Source organism: Maylandia zebra, linkage group LG4 (genome assembly GCF_041146795.1).
Source record: "Maylandia zebra isolate NMK-2024a linkage group LG4, Mzebra_GT3a, whole genome shotgun sequence".
In the NCBI taxonomy this organism is placed as follows: Eukaryota; Metazoa; Chordata; class Actinopteri; order Cichliformes; family Cichlidae; genus Maylandia; species Maylandia zebra.
The window spans coordinates 24,435,335-24,453,436 of NC_135170.1; the positions used below are offsets into that span (position 1 = coordinate 24,435,335).

The 18,102-nt window shown below is 37.3% G+C and overlaps 1 protein-coding gene across 2 annotated transcripts; it reads right to left on the minus strand.

The window, feature by feature from the left end:
• Window positions 1-823: 823 nt before the first annotated feature.
• Window positions 824-17,920, minus strand: LOC106674522 (immunoglobulin lambda-1 light chain-like). Of its 2 annotated transcripts, none has more exons than XM_076883235.1 (4): window positions 17,843-17,920; window positions 17,433-17,759; window positions 2,073-2,102; window positions 824-1,336 (listed from the first exon to the last, which is right to left on the minus strand). In XM_076883235.1, exons 1-4 carry the CDS (start codon window positions 17,880-17,882, stop codon window positions 1,014-1,016), a joined length of 720 nt encoding a protein of 239 aa, XP_076739350.1. In that variant the 5' UTR covers window positions 17,883-17,920; the 3' UTR covers window positions 824-1,013. The 2 variants fall into 2 exon arrangements, with proteins under 2 accessions (XP_076739350.1, XP_076739349.1); XM_076883234.1 differs by lacking the exons at window positions 17,433-17,759; window positions 17,843-17,920 and adding exons at window positions 8,640-8,969; window positions 11,174-11,256.
• Between the last annotated feature and the right edge of the window lie 182 nt (window positions 17,921-18,102).

The following is an 18,102-nucleotide window of genomic DNA, read 5'->3' on the forward strand; positions in this document are numbered from 1 at the left end:
GCATAATTTTATATTGTTGTTAATATTAAATTAATTAAAGCAACAAAACAACCTGAAGAGCCGGTTTGGAGCCGAAAGAGCCGGCTCTTTTTAGTGAGCCGAGCCGAAAGAGCCGGTTCTCTAAAAAGAGCCGGAAATCCCATCACTACTTGCTACCTTTTGAAATTAACAAAATATCTGGTTGTTGTGAAAGCGCAACCCTGTGGCAGCATTGGTCTTTCCTTGGGAGATTAGAGCGGGGGCATTATCTTTCCTTTTTTATGTGTTTTGGGGTGTAACATTTCATTTCATAACTGGACTCTATTTAGTGTTCCATGGCAGTAAATAAAGTTATGTTTAGGCAAAAATCAAACAGGATTCAGCTAACTGTCTCTGAATGATCGAATGGTAATAACTAAAAAATTTTCAGTAAACAGCATTTTCATTTTATTTTACAGAGAGCTGATACTTCATTTACATGAGGTTATAACACCTGCAGGTGCATCATGGACATGAAAAAACAGAAGAGCAGAGGTTATGCTTCACTAACTGAGTGTGAAGATTCATTTGCAACATTTTAAACCAGTGACACTTGCTCTCTCTGTTACTCAGGAAGAATTATTAAATGATGCTCTCTAGTGTTCAAATATTACATAGCGTGTATGTCAGAAAATACTTATGTTTTAACTATGGGAAGAAGATATTTTAAAAAGTGGTGTGCTTATGAGTGTTTTTTTCCTCTCTGTGCCCCTCTCCAAAATTTAACAGTTCATTTTAATAACCTTAAACTTATGTTGTTTATAATACAGTGACACATTTTCCCATTTACTCACAAGAAAACACATTTTTTAAATCAATGCTTTTATTAATTTATTGCAAAACACGAATTCCTGAAAATACTTGTCAAAAACCAGCAAAAGAATACATGACTTAAACCTTTTGCTTTATTCTGATTTCTAACATGTAAAGACTGTAATGAACAAACAGCACAAGCAGTAAAGAAGCAGATTTTAAATGCACATTCTGGTCCTCGACTATTCAGTGGGACATTCTGACTTCTTGATGGTTTTCTCTGAAGTCTGTGAGCCCAAAGACACTTTACATGTATAAACCTTATCCATGTTCCAGTCTGATGTCTGGATGGTCAGAGAGCTGCTGATTTGGTAAGTCTGGTCTGGTCTCTGAACAGCAGTGCTGGTAGAGATCCCACTGCTCACTGGACTCCCAGCAGCCAACCAGCTCACATCTGCAAAAGACACAGACTGACTGGACAGACAGACCACAGAAGCTGTGTCGGACTGGAGCTCAGCACTGGATGGAGGGAAGACTGTCAGGACAGGAGGAGAGAGGCTGGAGCCTGAAAATACATGAAGAACATTCAGGAAATTGAAAAATCAAAGGAAATGAAATGAAATAATGAAAACAGAAGAAATCGAGACATCAATAAGAGTCAATATGGAATAAACATAATATTTGTTATGAAATTAGAAGAAAACAATACTAATGTGATTTGGAAAAATATACAGACATAACAACCCAACATATCAATTGATTTTCTTTTTAAGTTTTCCTAAAATAAAATATGACTAGTTACTCTTTAACTTTTCATGTAAGATGTCGTGAATTTAATTCTGGAGGTTTCTGCATAACATGTCAGTTACTGTGAGCAATTTTCTTTCATTAAAAAAAAAAACTGTACAGCCCGTTTCTAATCACTTAAAATTAATTTTTAACTTTAGTAACACTGTTAACTACTACTGAAGAAAAAGAAAACAATCTTATATATGTTTTTGAAATGCCAACCCCAATATTAAATAAAAACACTATGAGAATAATAAGAACAGACGATATCATATTTCACATAATGTTTAGTGAACAACATTTATATAAAAATATACAAATTTGGTTTGACACCTTTTCAATTTTTTTAATATAAAGAATTCATGTCTCCTGCACATACAACAACCTCAAACTATTTCATGTTGTATAAAATCATAAAAATTATGCAGAACAAGAAAAATATTGAACTAAGTAGTCATCAGCAGAGTTTTGCAAAATCTCTCTTGTTTTATGATCAGTTAAAAAGCACTTACTTGTCACAATCAGCTTGGTGCCTTGTCCGAATACCACAGTGATTCAGTTTGTATACATGGCTGTACAAAAACCTCCTGACTGTCACTGATGAGGGGAGAGGAACTGAAACATCCTGTAGAGACCAACTTTCATTGTCAACATCTCATTCACTTCATCTGTTTGTATTTTATAACTGCATTTCTCTGTGTGTAGTCATGTTTATTCCTTCTTGTCACTTGTTTTGTGTAAGACTTAATTAAGTACTCATTACTGATCTGAATTAAACAGAGATTCACTGTCTCTCAATGAGATTTTGTTTAGTCTGGTTCACTATGACGGAGCATTTTTGGGAGAGTCTTCCCATGTCTGACAGGAACTCACTGCAGAGTCTCCTGTCTCTGCATGATTGATAAAAGACTGCAAATCAGTGTTTGGTCAGGATTTAGATATTAATGTGTCTGAGGAGAATCCTGCTGAAAATGCAGTTGACCTGTGAGAATGATGAAATCTCAGAAATGAGGAGAAGAACCAGGAACCTGTTTGTACCAGCCGACATAAAAGCTTTCAGCTTTTTTTAATGTTGTATTTGAGCCGGTTAAAGGTTTTTAAAAAAAGGATTTTAATAAATGAGCAATCCAATGTTTAATAAAACATTATCTGGAGGTTGTATGTTACTCTGCATTTTCTTGATTGGACTATACTCAAGTGAATGAGTCTAAGAAAGCATATGTACTGCCAAGAGGTTTGTAACACATTGTGATAAGTACAGTGTCTTCTATTTCTGCGAACTTGATAGTTAAATGATAATTAACGTTTGATGAGGACGTAGAGTTGAATCTTTCTGAGGAGAATCTTGTTTCAAAGCTTTTGAGCTGTCAGAATGGAGAAATCTTAGAACATACAGATGATCTTCTCTAGGAACTTGTTTATACAGCTAATAGAATTCCTATCATCTCTCTCAATGTTGCAGTTGTGAACAGCTTGTTGAAAACTTTGTACTTAAGTGTTAGGTTTTGTATTGTTGATTGTCATTTATGCTTAGAAATATTTAACCATATATGCTTAGAAGTATATAATCATTTGTAGATTGAAAGAATGTCTCATCCTAGGAGGTCTGTAACAACTCTGTGTAGCATGAAGAGGGGGGTGCGTTCACTCCTCTACAGAGTGTTCTGGCATAGATCACACACCTCCTAGGAGAGGTCGTATCTTCTCTTGTTGATATATGGCATAGCAAACACACGTATATCTGTTTAAGTATAAGAGCCTTTTGTTCAGATGGACCCGCTAGACTCCTGGCACCAGCTTTGGGGAGTCTTCACAGGGTCACATCTTGACCTCACACAAGCCACACACACACACACACACACACACACACACACACACACACACACACACACACACACACACACACACACACACAAAGGCAAGGTACTCTTTGTGTGTATGTAGACGTCATATGTTAATGAACCTATGCATATTCATGTAACCTCAATAAAAGAGCAGTGTTACGGGAGAACGGACGAGAGCAACTGGGGTCAAGCGAAGGAACGGCGTTTGTCCGGTTCTCTCCCGTGCACGAGAAACATGAAGAACTTTGCCTACTTCGTGGCTTGCTTGCTGTGTAATTATATTGTCTTCAACGTTCCAGCGAATAGGTTCAAGCTACAAACCTATCATTAAGTACAGTAAGTAAGTATTTGTACTTGGTTACTTCCCACCTCTGGGGACAGAAAACCTGTTCCAACGCCAAGTGAGCTGCCAGAATGACAAACTGAGGAACCCCTCCAGGAACCTGTTTAGACCATCTAACATAATTGAACCATATTGCAACTGAGAACAACTTCTTGACCTGGAGAAACCTTGTGGACAGCAGGTATCTGGATAAACACTTCCGCTGCATTAACATGTGCCAACAAACACAGAAAGAACATGAGTGAAATGTCTTTCTCCAAAACGATGGGCTATGAAACAGATGAGAAGAACGTCTTACACTTTAGAGAAGTGATGAGAGAGCAGACAGACCCCAGCATGTTGTCAGGATGAGGTGTAAATATCCTTTAATATTCAGCTGCAACTTTATCAGTATCTGTTTAGGTTGATTAATGTGATTTACTGCAGCTAGAATGTGACAGTTATCAGAGTTTTAGGAAACCGTTTGTCAAATTGCTGTTATTTAAAAACACACACACATAATAGGTTTAATTGTGTTAGATGCACATAATTTAAAATGCACATAATTGTGTACATATATATGGCAATTTGTGTTGTTGGTGGTCATTATACTCCTCGATATTTTATACTTTCAGTGATGAATGTAAAAATATATCAAAACAAGTAATTCAGTATTTATTAGCAGACTGTCTGAAGTGGATGAGTTTTCATTGATGAACATTAAAATCAAAAATAACAATAAACACACTATTTGAAGGTGGTGGGTTTACACTGAGTTTGCTGAATGGGTCTTTTGTCAGCATGTGAAAAAAGAGCATCAAAAAGCAGAAGTATCAGTGAGGAGGTTTTTGTCACAGTGTAAATCACTGTGATACGTACTCTCTCACAGAGCTGTCCCATGTCTTACAGTAATAGACTGCAGAGTCTCTCTCCTCCACATTTTTGATGATCAAACGATAATCTTTTGTTGACTGATGAGAGGATGTGAATTTTGGAGAGGAGAACCCAGAGCCATAGCCTGGAGAACTAGAGCTATGATGAAAATACAGCACAAACTGAGGAACTCCTCCTGGAATCTGTTTATACCAATAGACAGTGTTAGTAACAGTCCCCAGGTTACAGTCCATGGTGGCTGTCTCTCCTTTCCTCACTGATAAAACAGGAGGTTTCTGTGTCAGCACCGTCACACCACTCACACCTGCAAACATCAAGAAGACATGGAGTCAAGAGAAACACAAGCACATATGAATCCAACAAATAACTACTAATCTAAAGTATAAATGAGGTTCCATACATGTTAGAGCAGTGATGAGAGCACAGAGAGTCACCAGCATGTTGTCAGTGTGTGTTGAGACCTGTGACCTAGAAAGAGGGCACTGCTTCTGTAGGAGGAGAGGAGGTGTGAACCATTAAATATGTGACAGAAACTCAGAGAGACTGACAGGAGGAGGAGCTAAATCTGCGTAGTTTGCGATGTTTGGGTAATTTATGTTCAGTGGAGGGTAATTCTGTTTTTGTATTAATAAATATTGGTGATTGTGATGTCTCCCTCCTCTCCCTTAAAATTGTGCTACTGCATTTTATTATGAAAAATTGTTTGCTATGTCTCCTGGGTGAGGTGTTCCAGGCATGTCTGACTGGGAGGATTCCCCGGGGCAGACCCCGCATATGCATATCTCTCGGCTGGCCTCAGAACAGCTTGATGTTCCCCCAGAGAAGCTGGAGGAGGTCTGGGATCCTCTGCTTAGGCTGCTGCCCCCGCGACCCAGCCTCGGAAAAGTGGAAGAAGATGTATGTATGGAAGGATGGTTGCTATGTCCTTCAGGTTTATTACTGATGCTTTTACCATTACCAGTTTTTATGTTTGGACAAAAAAAAAAAAAAGATCAGAATCCCGCTAACCCTTACAGTTACCTGTTATAATTACATAATCAACAACCTTGAAATGTATGAACTTCTCTGGAAATTCACATGAAACTGGAGTGTTTAGGATTAGGAGAACATTTGATAAAATGTTACGCCATTTATGAATATTGAACAACTGAATAAAGAGTTCAAAAAATAATAATTTTAGTACTAGAACTGTGTGGGCTCCTTTTTTGTTTCAAAGTTGAGCCACATGAGTTTTGTGGTATTTCTCACAAATGAAATCACTGTGATACAGCCGTTTTGATATAGTTCCCCTGATTCACAAAAACAAATAGCAGTGTCGCTCATCTACATCTTGAGAGTTAAACACAACAATTAGAGGACTGACTAATTTGCGTTTACCAAAACATTTTGGTTTTAGACACTCAAATTCATTTTTGTATTATTTTATTTTGTTCTACAATTAATGGTTGGAAATGTTAACTCTTCAGAATTCATAAAAGCTGTAGTGTCACTCAGTTGTGTTTTGTTTGTTTTTTGTCTCAGTATTCATGATTGTGTTATGTTCTACGCAATAGAGTCTATGTTTCAGTGCAGTACAATGCTTACCCTCCTCCTTTTAACTCTAAATCCATGTCTAAGGATGATGTGGAATTTAGTCAGGCTGATGAGAATCCTGTTACAAAGTAAAGTGAATTGTCCTCATTTAAAAACTCTCCATCAGCTCCATCAGAGATTTGAACCATTACAGGCAGTTCCTTGAACAATTTTAGTTCAAATGCAAATGTCCTTATCGTCACACATCACACATTTTCTTCTTTTCTTACATTTAATGATGCTGAATCTATGTTTATAACTATTTAAGAGTTGAGTCTGGTGTCTAAATTTATATTACTTATACGTACATGCATACAATGTAGGTCTGCTTTTTGTATATGATTTTGCATATGAGTAGTTATTGACTGACAGCTGGGATAGGCTCCAGCGCCCCCCGCAACCCTGAAAAGGATAAGCGGAAGCGGATGGATGGATGAATATGGATTTTCCCCAGTTTGCTTTGTTCATGATTTCAATGATAAATATTAAAAAAAAATGAACAAACAAATAACACACTATTTGAAGGTTTGTTTGTTAGAGGTGTCTTTTACCAGGTTGTGAAAGAGTCTTTAAAAGCAGAAGTATCAGTGTGGAGGTTTTGTCACAGTGTGAATCCCTGTGATGCCCCACTGTTAGCAGAGCTGTCCCATGTCTTACAGTAATAGACTGTGAGTCTCCTGTCTCTGCCTGATTAATTATGAACTAGGAATCAATGTTTGATGAGGATTTAGAGTTGAATCCGTCAGAGGAGAATCCTGTTCCAAATTCAAGTGAGCTGCCAGAATAGTGAAAACTTTCTGAGGAACCCCTCCAGGAACTTGTTTATACCAGTTAACATAATTCCCATCATATCTCTCTACGTTGCAGCTGAGAACAGCTTGTTGACCTGGAGAAACTGTGTGGACAGCAGGTGTTTGGGTCAATACGATCACTGCATCAACATCTGCCAAGAAACCGAGAAAAAAAAATGAGTGAAAGATTTACCTAAAAATATACAGATTTTAAAATCAATAAGAACATCTTACACGTCAGAGCAGAGATGAGAGCACAGAGGGTCCCCAGCACTATGATAGTAGGTGGAGAAACTGATCCTGAAAGATGAGAGGGGCTGTAGTGAGAAGAGAAGAGATACTGAAGCTTATAAAGACAGAGGAGCAGAACTGAAAGAGGAGGAGATTCAGAAAAACAGCTTGTTTATGAAAGACTAAATTACTGATATTAATAATTCATAATTTCATACAGTGAACATTGTCATTATATGAGCATTATTGTTTCAAACTCAATGATATCATATAATTTTCTTTGAATTTGCTCTACAAAAACTAATATAATGACTTAATCAGTGTATATGTCACAGTACTGGGTCTGCGACTCAGTATTTGTCTTTCAGGTTTTAGATTTATAATCTATATATAATATAATATATAATATATAATATATAATAAGATTATAATATATAATCTATAATGGAGTTATTTCGATCTCAACTGTATTTACACTTAGTGTAGTAAATCACACCTTCAGTGTTACTAGTTCATGGTCATATTTTAAAGACCTGACTTACATAAATAATGTTATTGAAAAAAGGTAAAAGAATGAAATCTCTAGTGTTCTTGTCTTCAATTTTCTAGATTTACTTTCTGGCTTATAAACGTCTAACATGAAGGTTCATTATATGGTACTAAATCTGTCTGAACTATTTTAAACACCCAGATAGAGATGGATATCTTTCTTAGCAGCACCTTTGTTCTTGGCACACTTCAGCTTCTAGTTGTTTCTTGTTAATGAGGGAAATGAGGGAAAACCAACTAGAAAGGTTAAAAAAAATGTTATTTCATTTTCAAAAGCAAAAACATCAACATTTATATATGTAACCATGTCAAAATCAGAACATGTACACATTAAATATAAATGTGTGTACAATTAAGACAAACATCATAAACACATCTCTAAATAAAATGAGAATTTGCTTCTCCATTTAAAAATGTGTTTTTGATGAATCCAGTGTATATTTCTATTGAGTCGTTCTTTCTGACAGATAGAATCTGGTTACTGTCACATTTACTGCAGCTGGAATATAACAATTAAACAATTACAACCATGAAAGAGCTGAGAGAAGTCTATAATTTTTTTATTATTTAAAAATAACTTGCAAAAACATAAAATACCGTATGTTGGATAGTTTGGTTTATGTGTTTTTACATATTATAATTTGGGCCAATATTAGTAAATGAGATGTATTTTTCGGTACTTTTCTTTTTATACTTTTAATAATCAAGGTTAAAATGAATAAAAAAACACCAACAACATTCCAGTGTTTAAAAACACAGTCTAAAGATAGTGGGTTACACTTAGTTCACTGGATATATATATTATCTGCATATGAAAGCGTTTCTAAAAGCAGAAGTAATACTGAGGAGGTTTTTGTCACAGCCTGAATCACTGTGATACGTACGCAGAAGCAGAGTCATCATATGTCTGACAGTAATACACTGCAGAGTCTCCTGTCTCTGCTCGCTTGATAATGAACTGGTAATCAATGTTTGATGAGGATTTAGAGTTGAATCTGTCTGAGGAGAATCCTGTTCCAAAGCTGAGTGAGCTGCTAGAATGACGAAATCTTAGAACATATTGAGGAGCCTCTCCAGGAACTTGTTTATACCATCTAACAGAATTCCCATCATATCTCTCTATGTTACAGTTGAGAACAACTTCTTGACCTGGAGAAACTGTGTGGACAGCAGGTGTTTGGGTCAACACGATCACTGCATCAACATCTGCCAGGAAACACACACAAAAACATGAATGAATAGAATAGAATAGAATAGAATAGAATTCAACTTTATTGTCATTGCACATGCACAGGTACAGGGCAACGAAATGCAGTTTGCATCCATCCAGAAGTGCTTCAGTGATATAGACATATTACAATATATATTAGCAATAATATAGATATGTAAGTATTAGAGATGGACCGATCCGATATTACGTATCGGTATCGGTCCGATACTGACCTAAATTACTGGATCGGATATCGGAGAAAAATAAAAAATGTAATCCGATCCATTAAATATCACGAAAGCACCTCACAAAACTTGCAACACGCCGTAACTCGCCTCAGAACGTTAGCACGTCGGAGCAGTATGCATCACGTGATAGAGCGGCTGTGGCATGCGGGACCTGTCGGTGGTCTGGATAGCATGTGGAGCTTCGCTAGCAACCCGGCATTTCATCTCCGACAAAGTTATCCCCGAGAGAAGTAAAGCAAGTGTGTAAGTCCATCTCTGAATGTTTGTAAAGCATTCCTGCGTTAAGCTTAACAAACGATATATGGAGCGACTGCCTCTTCTTGCTGCTACTTCAATCATGAAACTGCTTAATGATCAGCTGATCGGCTTTTCTGTCGTGAGTCCGTCTCTCTGGTTTGTTTTTGGCCCACTTTGCACCAGAAAGAGGAAACCAGCGGCTGAACAACAGCAGCACGTTTAAGCTTGATAAGCTGTTGTTAGAATTTATTTAATATTTCTTTCTACACCAGGATCTCTTTCTACGTAGCTGACGCTGGTAACTCTGCAGGGGCGGATCTAGCAAAGTTTAGCCGGGGGGGGAGCACAAAGACATACTTTTCTTTCTTATTCTCATTTAAAATGTCTAGCTTTAAATAAATAATTATCTGACACCCAAAGTTTTATTTTGATGTAAAATGAATAGAAGTCCATTACTGTATATAGTAACTATTAAGTCTAATATATTGTAACGTTCACAAGAACCAGACGGTTGGGGTCTCAGTTTGTCCGTTTATTCGGCACATAAGCCAGCGGGTTGTTAACTCAGGGGGAAGCGCTCTCGAACTACACCTCTCTTCAGCCTGGCACACACACAGAACAACCAGGTCCCCCCACCCCTTCCTGTACACCACCCTCACTACTTCCTGCAGCCCAACCAAACATGAATCTTAAAGGAACAACAACAGTGTGCAGAGAAAACCAACATGTCACTGTCCAGTAACACTTAACCATCGTTACAATATATATCCTAGTAAGCTATAGTACTTTTTCCTTTGGGAAGGTACCATCTGTGCAGTCTGCAATTTTGTTGAAGAAAGATGTTGAATCTATTTAATATTTTAATATATTGAAAAATAATTGATTTCTGTGCATTTTTTTTCACACTGCATCAAATTAAGGTTGATTACGTCGATTAAGCATCATGAGGTGGAGCGTGAGGGGTTGTTCCCTATTTTTTATTTATTTATTTTTTGTTGTTGCTGGGAGTTGGAACCCTATTGGTTAGGTTGCTTAATATTTACGCTAAGTACTCTTTAAGATACCAGAATAGGGAGGATGGTGTAGGTTTAAGTTTATTAGATTGATCAGTATTGCTGAACTATGAAATATTTTTTTTTGCATACAGGTATAACAGAATAGCTTTAGTGTAGTTGTTGTTTTAAACTTGAGTATGAACTTATACGAAATGCAGCAAGATATTTAAAAAAACAGTTTTGTTGATTAAAAAACACTATATCGGATTCATATCGGTATCGGCAGATATCCAAATTTATGATATAGGTATCGGTATCGGACATAAAAAAGTGGTATCGTGCCATCTCTAGTAAGTATATTACAGAAATGGGTCTATTATGGTATGTTATAATGTACACGGTATGAAGTATGTTGTGAAGGTGAGGGTGTGGATAATTTCTACAGAGGCTATATAAAGTGCTAGTGGTTGTGAGTGGTGGTTCAGTCCATGTTATTATTGTGTGTTTGAGGGTACAGTTGTCCATTGTGGGTGTGTGTATGTTCAGTCCATGTGTTAACGTGGGTCAGATGTCAGGAGGCAGAGTTCAGGAGTCTGACAGCTGTGGGGAAGAAACTGTTCCGGTACCTGGTGGTCTTAGTAAAGAAATTTACTAAATTCACTTCTGACAACTTGAAAAGTTTACCTCCAAAAATATACACCCTAAAACAGAAGATCTTACATGTTAGAGCAGTGATGAGAGTGCACAGGATCCACAGCATGCTGTCAGTGTGAGGTGTAAATGATCTTTACTGTTCAGCTGAGATGTGAGTGGGATTGTAGTGAGAAGTGAAGCGATACTGACACTTAAAGACACAGAGGAGAGGCAAACCAAAGGAGGAGGTGTCAGGGCTCTGTGTGCGGGCAGGCGGAGAGGAGGATCCAAACGCAGGACTCAGACACTAACTTGAAACTCAAAAACCTCAGCTTTATTGCTGGTACGAAAACAAAACATGAAGTGAACATGGAATATGGAGAACCGAAACACACAGGCATAATCTGATGGTACGACACGACACTGACACAGAGAAACACAGGGCTTAAATACACAGACGGCAGTAATCAAGGGATGAGAGACAGGAGGGGAACACACCTGGGAGAAATCACAGCTGACGAGACAGGGGAAACGTAAACTGAGCACACTCACATATGACACAGACCTTCACAATAAAACAGGAAACTCAGACACAGACATTGAACTAAACAGACAGATTCACAAACAGACGGGGTGACACCATAGACAGACAGATACAGACGCAGGCTCAGAGGCAGACCGAATATAACACGTAGAACTCAAACAATAATAATAATCATGATAATAAATTGGAAAATGATAATAATAAACTTAAAGCGCTGGGTCACCGACCCAGGACCATGACAGGAGGAGATTCAACACAATGATTTTCATTCATAGAATAAAAAATCATTTATAATGCAAATAACATCAATTAAATGTTTCTGGCTCATGTTCAACTGACACACTTATGGCTGTCATGACATATTGCTCACGAAAATATTGTTGTAAAGGGAATAAATATTATATAACTGATTATTGACAGTTTTAGGTGTTAACACCAATCTCTTTCTAGCTGAAATGTGAGCAGGACTTATGTGAAAAGAATAAACAGTAACGTTTATAAGAACATGAGGTAGAACAAGTCTCAACAAATTCAGAACAGTTGTAGTTTAAATGCAAATGCCCTTATCCTCACACATCACACGTTTTCTTCTCGTCTTATATTTATTTCTGCCTGATGTATAGTCATCACTATTTAAGAGCTGAGACTGGTGTTTACTAAATTTCTATTACTTATAGATAACTTTTAGTTATATACAGTATTAGTCCACTTCTGACATGTTTTGGCTGAATAATATCTCTATATTCCTCTGCTTGATTTATTCATATTTTCAATGATGAATATTAAAATTAATTTAAAAAACAAAACAAATAACACAGTATTTGAAGGTGGTGGGGTTTCAGTGTGTTTCTCGGATGTGTCTTTTTTTCAGCATGTGAAAGAGCATCAAAAAGCAGAAGTATCTGTGAGGAGGTTTTTGTCACAGTGTGAATCACTGTGATACCCCACTGCTAGCAGAGCCGTCCCATGTCTGACAGTAATAGACTGCAGAGTCTCCCTCCTCCACATTCTTGATGATCAAACGATAATCTGTTGTTGACTGATGAGTGGATGTGAATTTAGGAGCAGAGAACCCAGAGCCATATTCTGGAGAACCCCAGCTATGATGCATCCTCAGCACGTACTGAGGACTTCCTCCTGGAATCTGTTTATACCAGGCAGCAACATTAGTAACAGTCCCCAGGTTACAGTCCATGGTGGCTGTCTCTCCTTTCCTCACTGATAAAACAGGAGGTTTCTGTGTCAGCACCGTCACACCGCTCACACCTGCAAACAACAAAAAGACATGGAGTTAAGACAAACACACTGACATTTAACTCTAACATGAAGTCTTTTCTTCAGTATATTCAAGACACTTTACATGTTAGAGTAGTGATGAGAGCACAGAGAGTCACCAGCATGTTGTCAGTGTGGGCTAAGAACTGAGTGGAGAGATGATGGTGGAAGAGCTATTTAATACAACTAACAGGAGGAGGAGCATTTGATTTTTTTACTTTCTCTTGTCTGTGCTATTAATATTATTATTATTGGTGTTGGTAATGCCTTGTGCATTTACCCTGTGGCAACATCATCATCTTCCATTCTTTTTAATAAATTTGTTTGTTTGTTTTGTATTTTGGAATGGTGACTTTCTCCATATCCTAAATGTGGCAGGATTTTGGTTTGTTATATTTTATACTTTAACTTGTATTTTGTTTAAAAAATTACAATTAGATTTACATTTTCTGAAGCAACATGAAGTTTAGAATTTCAACTTCAACTCTGTATTTTATTCTCTGACACGCCTGGCTTTGCACAAATCATCTAATTAAGTAACTAAATGTCTGTAAATGAGAATGGCCTGTTTATAAATGTGATGTATAAAAACAGTTTATCATGATTTTTGAAACCAGTTTCCAGCTTGAAATTCCCACATTGTGATAAACCATTAAGATGCAGCAGTTAAAAGAAACTGTAGGATAAAATTAATATAATTATGTCAAAACTTTCAAAAATAACAAATAAAAAGCAGAAAACTTTCAATCCCTAATGGTGGCACATTTTCCTGCTCTTTGTTTTCCTAGTGTTGGTTTCTTTGTTCCTGGCCACTCTTTGTTTTGTATTTTGTTTGAGTGCAGCATTTTCAGTCTCCTGTGCCCTGCATTTGGGTCCAATACCTGCCTGCCACACAGCGGTTACATTACAGTATGAGAGCTGGAGGAGATGCTCTTCTTAGATTAGCTGAAACTTTATCCCTCAGATGGGTTCCTCCAGGAAATTCAATTCTTGTAAGTTACCTTGTCACGAACAATCAGTTTGATCAAAATTAAAACTTGCTAAATAAAAACTAATAGATACATTTAAAAAGAGAGAACATTTCTGATTGATCATATTTAAATTTGATTATTTTTAATTATATTCCAAAGAGCCTTTAACAAGTGCAAAATTTCAGCTTCAGCACTGTGTAGGCGTGCTCTCTGTATTTCAGAATTTTGGAGACACATTTTTTGTCTGACTTTTTTCTGTGAAAACATTTGGTGACATGCTACCACAGCCAGAAGCTCTCCATGTTTGATTTTTTTTTTTTTTAAATAAAAAAAAAATAAGTACCGACTTTATTTAGACTTTCTTGACAATACATAAAGTTTTGTTTGACCAAAATAAAACAGTTTCTGAATAAACAAATGACAGCAACTGAAACATTTTCAGTAAGCAGTTCATATTGTACGATCAGTTTATTTGACAGAGAACTGATAACGTGAGATTATGAATGAGACACTAAGACCTGCAGGTGCATGCTGGGCAGGAAGAGAGGGAGAAGTTTAAAGGTGATGAGTAATTTTCTTTCTTTTAAAAAAAAAATGTTAGGCCAGTTTCTTATTACTTTTAAAGTTTTAAAGTTTACTTTTAACTTTAGTAACACTGTTAACCAGTGGTCCCCAACCTTTTCTGAGCCACGGACCGGTTTATGCCCGACAATATTTTCACGGACCGGCCTTTAAGGTGTCGTGGATAAATACAACAAAATAAAACTAGTACCAGTACCGAAAAAAAGAAGATTTATTCATAACACACGTGAAAAGACCCAGGAAAACCGAGTAAACTATAAAAACGATAACAAAATAACGCTGAAAACCGATAAAAACCCTGAAAACCATACATTTCACACCTGAGCCTCAACTCTCGCGGCCCGGTACCAAACGACTTACGGACCAGTACCGGTCCGAGGCCCGGGGGTTGGGGACCGCTGCTGTTAACTACTATTGAAGAAATATAAAACAGGCCTACCTATCTTATTTTAATTTATGCCAACCTCAACACAAATTAAAATATTATGAAAACAATAAGAGCGATCAACAACATATTTCACATCATTTTAGTGAACAACATTTATATAAAAATATACACATTTGGTTTAACACCTTTTCGCACAATTTTAATATAACGGATTCATGTCTCCTGTACATACGACAACTTGAAACTATTTTAGATTGTGCAGATTTTCAGGTCATCAGGTCAGATGATTACCTGGGCCATTGTAGAAACTTTATCTTCCTTCTCTGAAACCAGTTGTGAGTTTCCTTGGCTGCATTTAGTATAATTGTCTTGCTGAAATGTCCACGCTCTTCATCTTCAATGTCCTGACAGATGGCAGCATATTTTTTTATCAAGATTGCCTCTGTGCATTTTCCACTCATCCTTCCTTCAGTTATATGACATATGCCAGAGCTGTATGCTGAAAAACAGCACCACACCACCTCCACCTCCAATCTTCACTGTGTTGGAGGTGATTTGCAGTGGCTTTTGGCTTCCAAGCATGGTGTCTATTGTGCCATCCGAAGTATTACATTTTATGAAAATTTGTATCTCATCTGACAAGACTGTATATCTCCCAGTATGGTGATCTCTCAGGCATGTCTAAATGTTGTTCAGCAAACTTTAAATGCACTTCAACATGATTTTTCTTCAGCAGTGAATTTTTGCATACAGGCTATAGTTTGAAAAATTGAGTCCATTACTGATTGTTTTCTTTTCTTTCTGTAGCTCTCTACAGATGGTCCTTGGATTCTTTTCACTCTGTCTGAACTCTTTCAGGGACCACCTGGTTGTCACCGGTTATGGCGAAATGATTGTCTTTCCACTTCCAGATTATGACCCCAACTGTGCCAATGCTGTCAGTATGTTTCGCAACAATAAGGTTGCAAGCATTGTGAGAGAGCTCAGTGGTTTTACCATCATGAGATGTTTCTTGTTTCACAGCTTGGTAAATTAGACACCTTTTTCTAGACCGTCAGTTGGGAATGCACAAAGTGGCAGGATTACGTTCAAATTACTCATAGATATGACTTTCCATGCATTTTTTGCACCTCATTTTCTTCATATGTTCAAAACTTTCCCCCTGTTTCATTTCTCCTTGTTACACATAATTAACAGAGGGTATAAATACAAGTGACCCCCCACCCCCCCCCCCGCCACAAAATAAATAAATAAATAATAGCAATAAATAAAATTAAATCAATAAATAAAAATGAATATAAAATAACAACAACAAAACATATAACCATATGAAAACATGAATCATCAGAAAATCTTTTTCAGTTAAAAGTACTTGTTACAGTCAGCTTGGTACCGAATACCACAGTGACTCAGTTTGTATACATGGCTTTACAAAACGGCACCAATAAGGCATGAGGAATTGCAACATCCTCTTCAGGCCAAATTTCACTGCCAACATCTCATTTCCTTAATTGATATTTCAAAACACTGCTTACGTGTTTCAAACAATTTCTGTCTCTTTAGACATTTAGTTTCTCCTCTGTGTCATTAGTTGCTTTCCTGAAGATTTTATGGTTTTGCCTGATTAATACTAGGAATACATAAGCACTGCAGTGTATCTCATTCAGATTTTTGTCAGTCTGAATCACTGTGATACAACTTCACTAGAATAGGAGTAGTACAAAGAGTCGACAGTTCTGTCCCGTCAGTAATGAAATAGTATTAGCTGTTCTAGGATTTAAAGCTCTGAATCTGTCTGAGCAAAATCCAGTGGCAAAGATGGTAAGATTACTGAATGGTAAGTTAATAAACTAAGTAACTGCTGCAGGAATTTTTATGTTAAAATATATGTTTTTTTCCTTTATTCTGAGTGCTTTCAAAGTGTACTGTGAAAAATACACTGAACAAAAATATAAACGCAACACCTTTGTTACTGCTCCCATTCCCCATGGGATGGACGTAGAGACCTAAAATTCATTCCAGATACACAATATAACCATCCCTCCCAAACAGTGGTCACAAATCAGTCCAAATGTGTGGTAGTGGGCACATCTGCTATATTGAGATAATCCATCCCACCTCACAGGTGTGCCACATCAGGATGCTGATCTGACATCATGAGTAGTGCACAGGTGTACCTCAGACTGCCCACAACAAAAGGCCACCCTGGAATGTGCAGTTTATATTTTTGTTCAGTGTAGTAGGCACAAACTGAAATCCTGGATTTCATGGCAGTGATGTTCATGATATGATATTTAGAAGTTTGTTGATGTCGTCAGTATGAGTATTTGCATGCATGTAGCTCTATGAAAAGTAAATATACCCTAAGGTGAAAGAGTAAATAGGATTTACTGAGTACTATTACTTTTACTGCAGATGGAATGCAACAGTTATCGCTATAAAGCTTACTGAAATTATCGTCTATTCAAAACTTGATTAAGGACGAAAACGTGCGTGTAAAAGAGTTGTGAGTGTACAGTGTGTGAAAGAGTCCCCAAAAGCAGAAGTATCAGTGAGAACGTTTTTGTCACAGTGTAAATCACTGTGATACGAACTCATCAACAGAGCTGTCCCATGTCTGACAGTGATAGACTGCAGAGTCTCCCTCCTCCACATTGTTGATGATCAAAGGATAATCTGTTGTTGACTGATGAGTGGATGTGAATTTTGGAGCAGAGAACCCAGAGCCATAGCTTGGAGAACTCCAGGTATGATACATCCTCAGCACATACTGAGGAACTCCTCCTGGAATCTGTTTATACCAGCGCGCCTCACTATTAGTAACAGTCCCCAGGTTACAGTCCATGGTGGCTGTCTCTCCTTTGCTCACTGATAACACAGGTTTCTCTGTCAGCACCGTCACACCACTCACACCTGCAAATGATAAGAAGAGAAACCCACTGAAATATCAATCCAACAAATAACAACTAATCTGAAGTATAAATGAGGATCTATACATGTCAGAGCAGTGATGAGAGCACAGAGAGTCACCAGCATGTTGTCACCGTGTGCTGAGAATGGACTTGTAACTTGGAAAGAAATTTCACTGCCTCTGTGGGATGATTAGAGGAGGTGTGAACCATTAAATATGTCACTGAAACTGAGAGACTGACAGAAGGAGGAGCTTTGTGTAAAACTGCATACTTTGTGATATTGTCTTGAGTGGAGGCTAACTTATTTTTTTATTTTGAATTTGGGTGTTACTGATGTCTCCCTT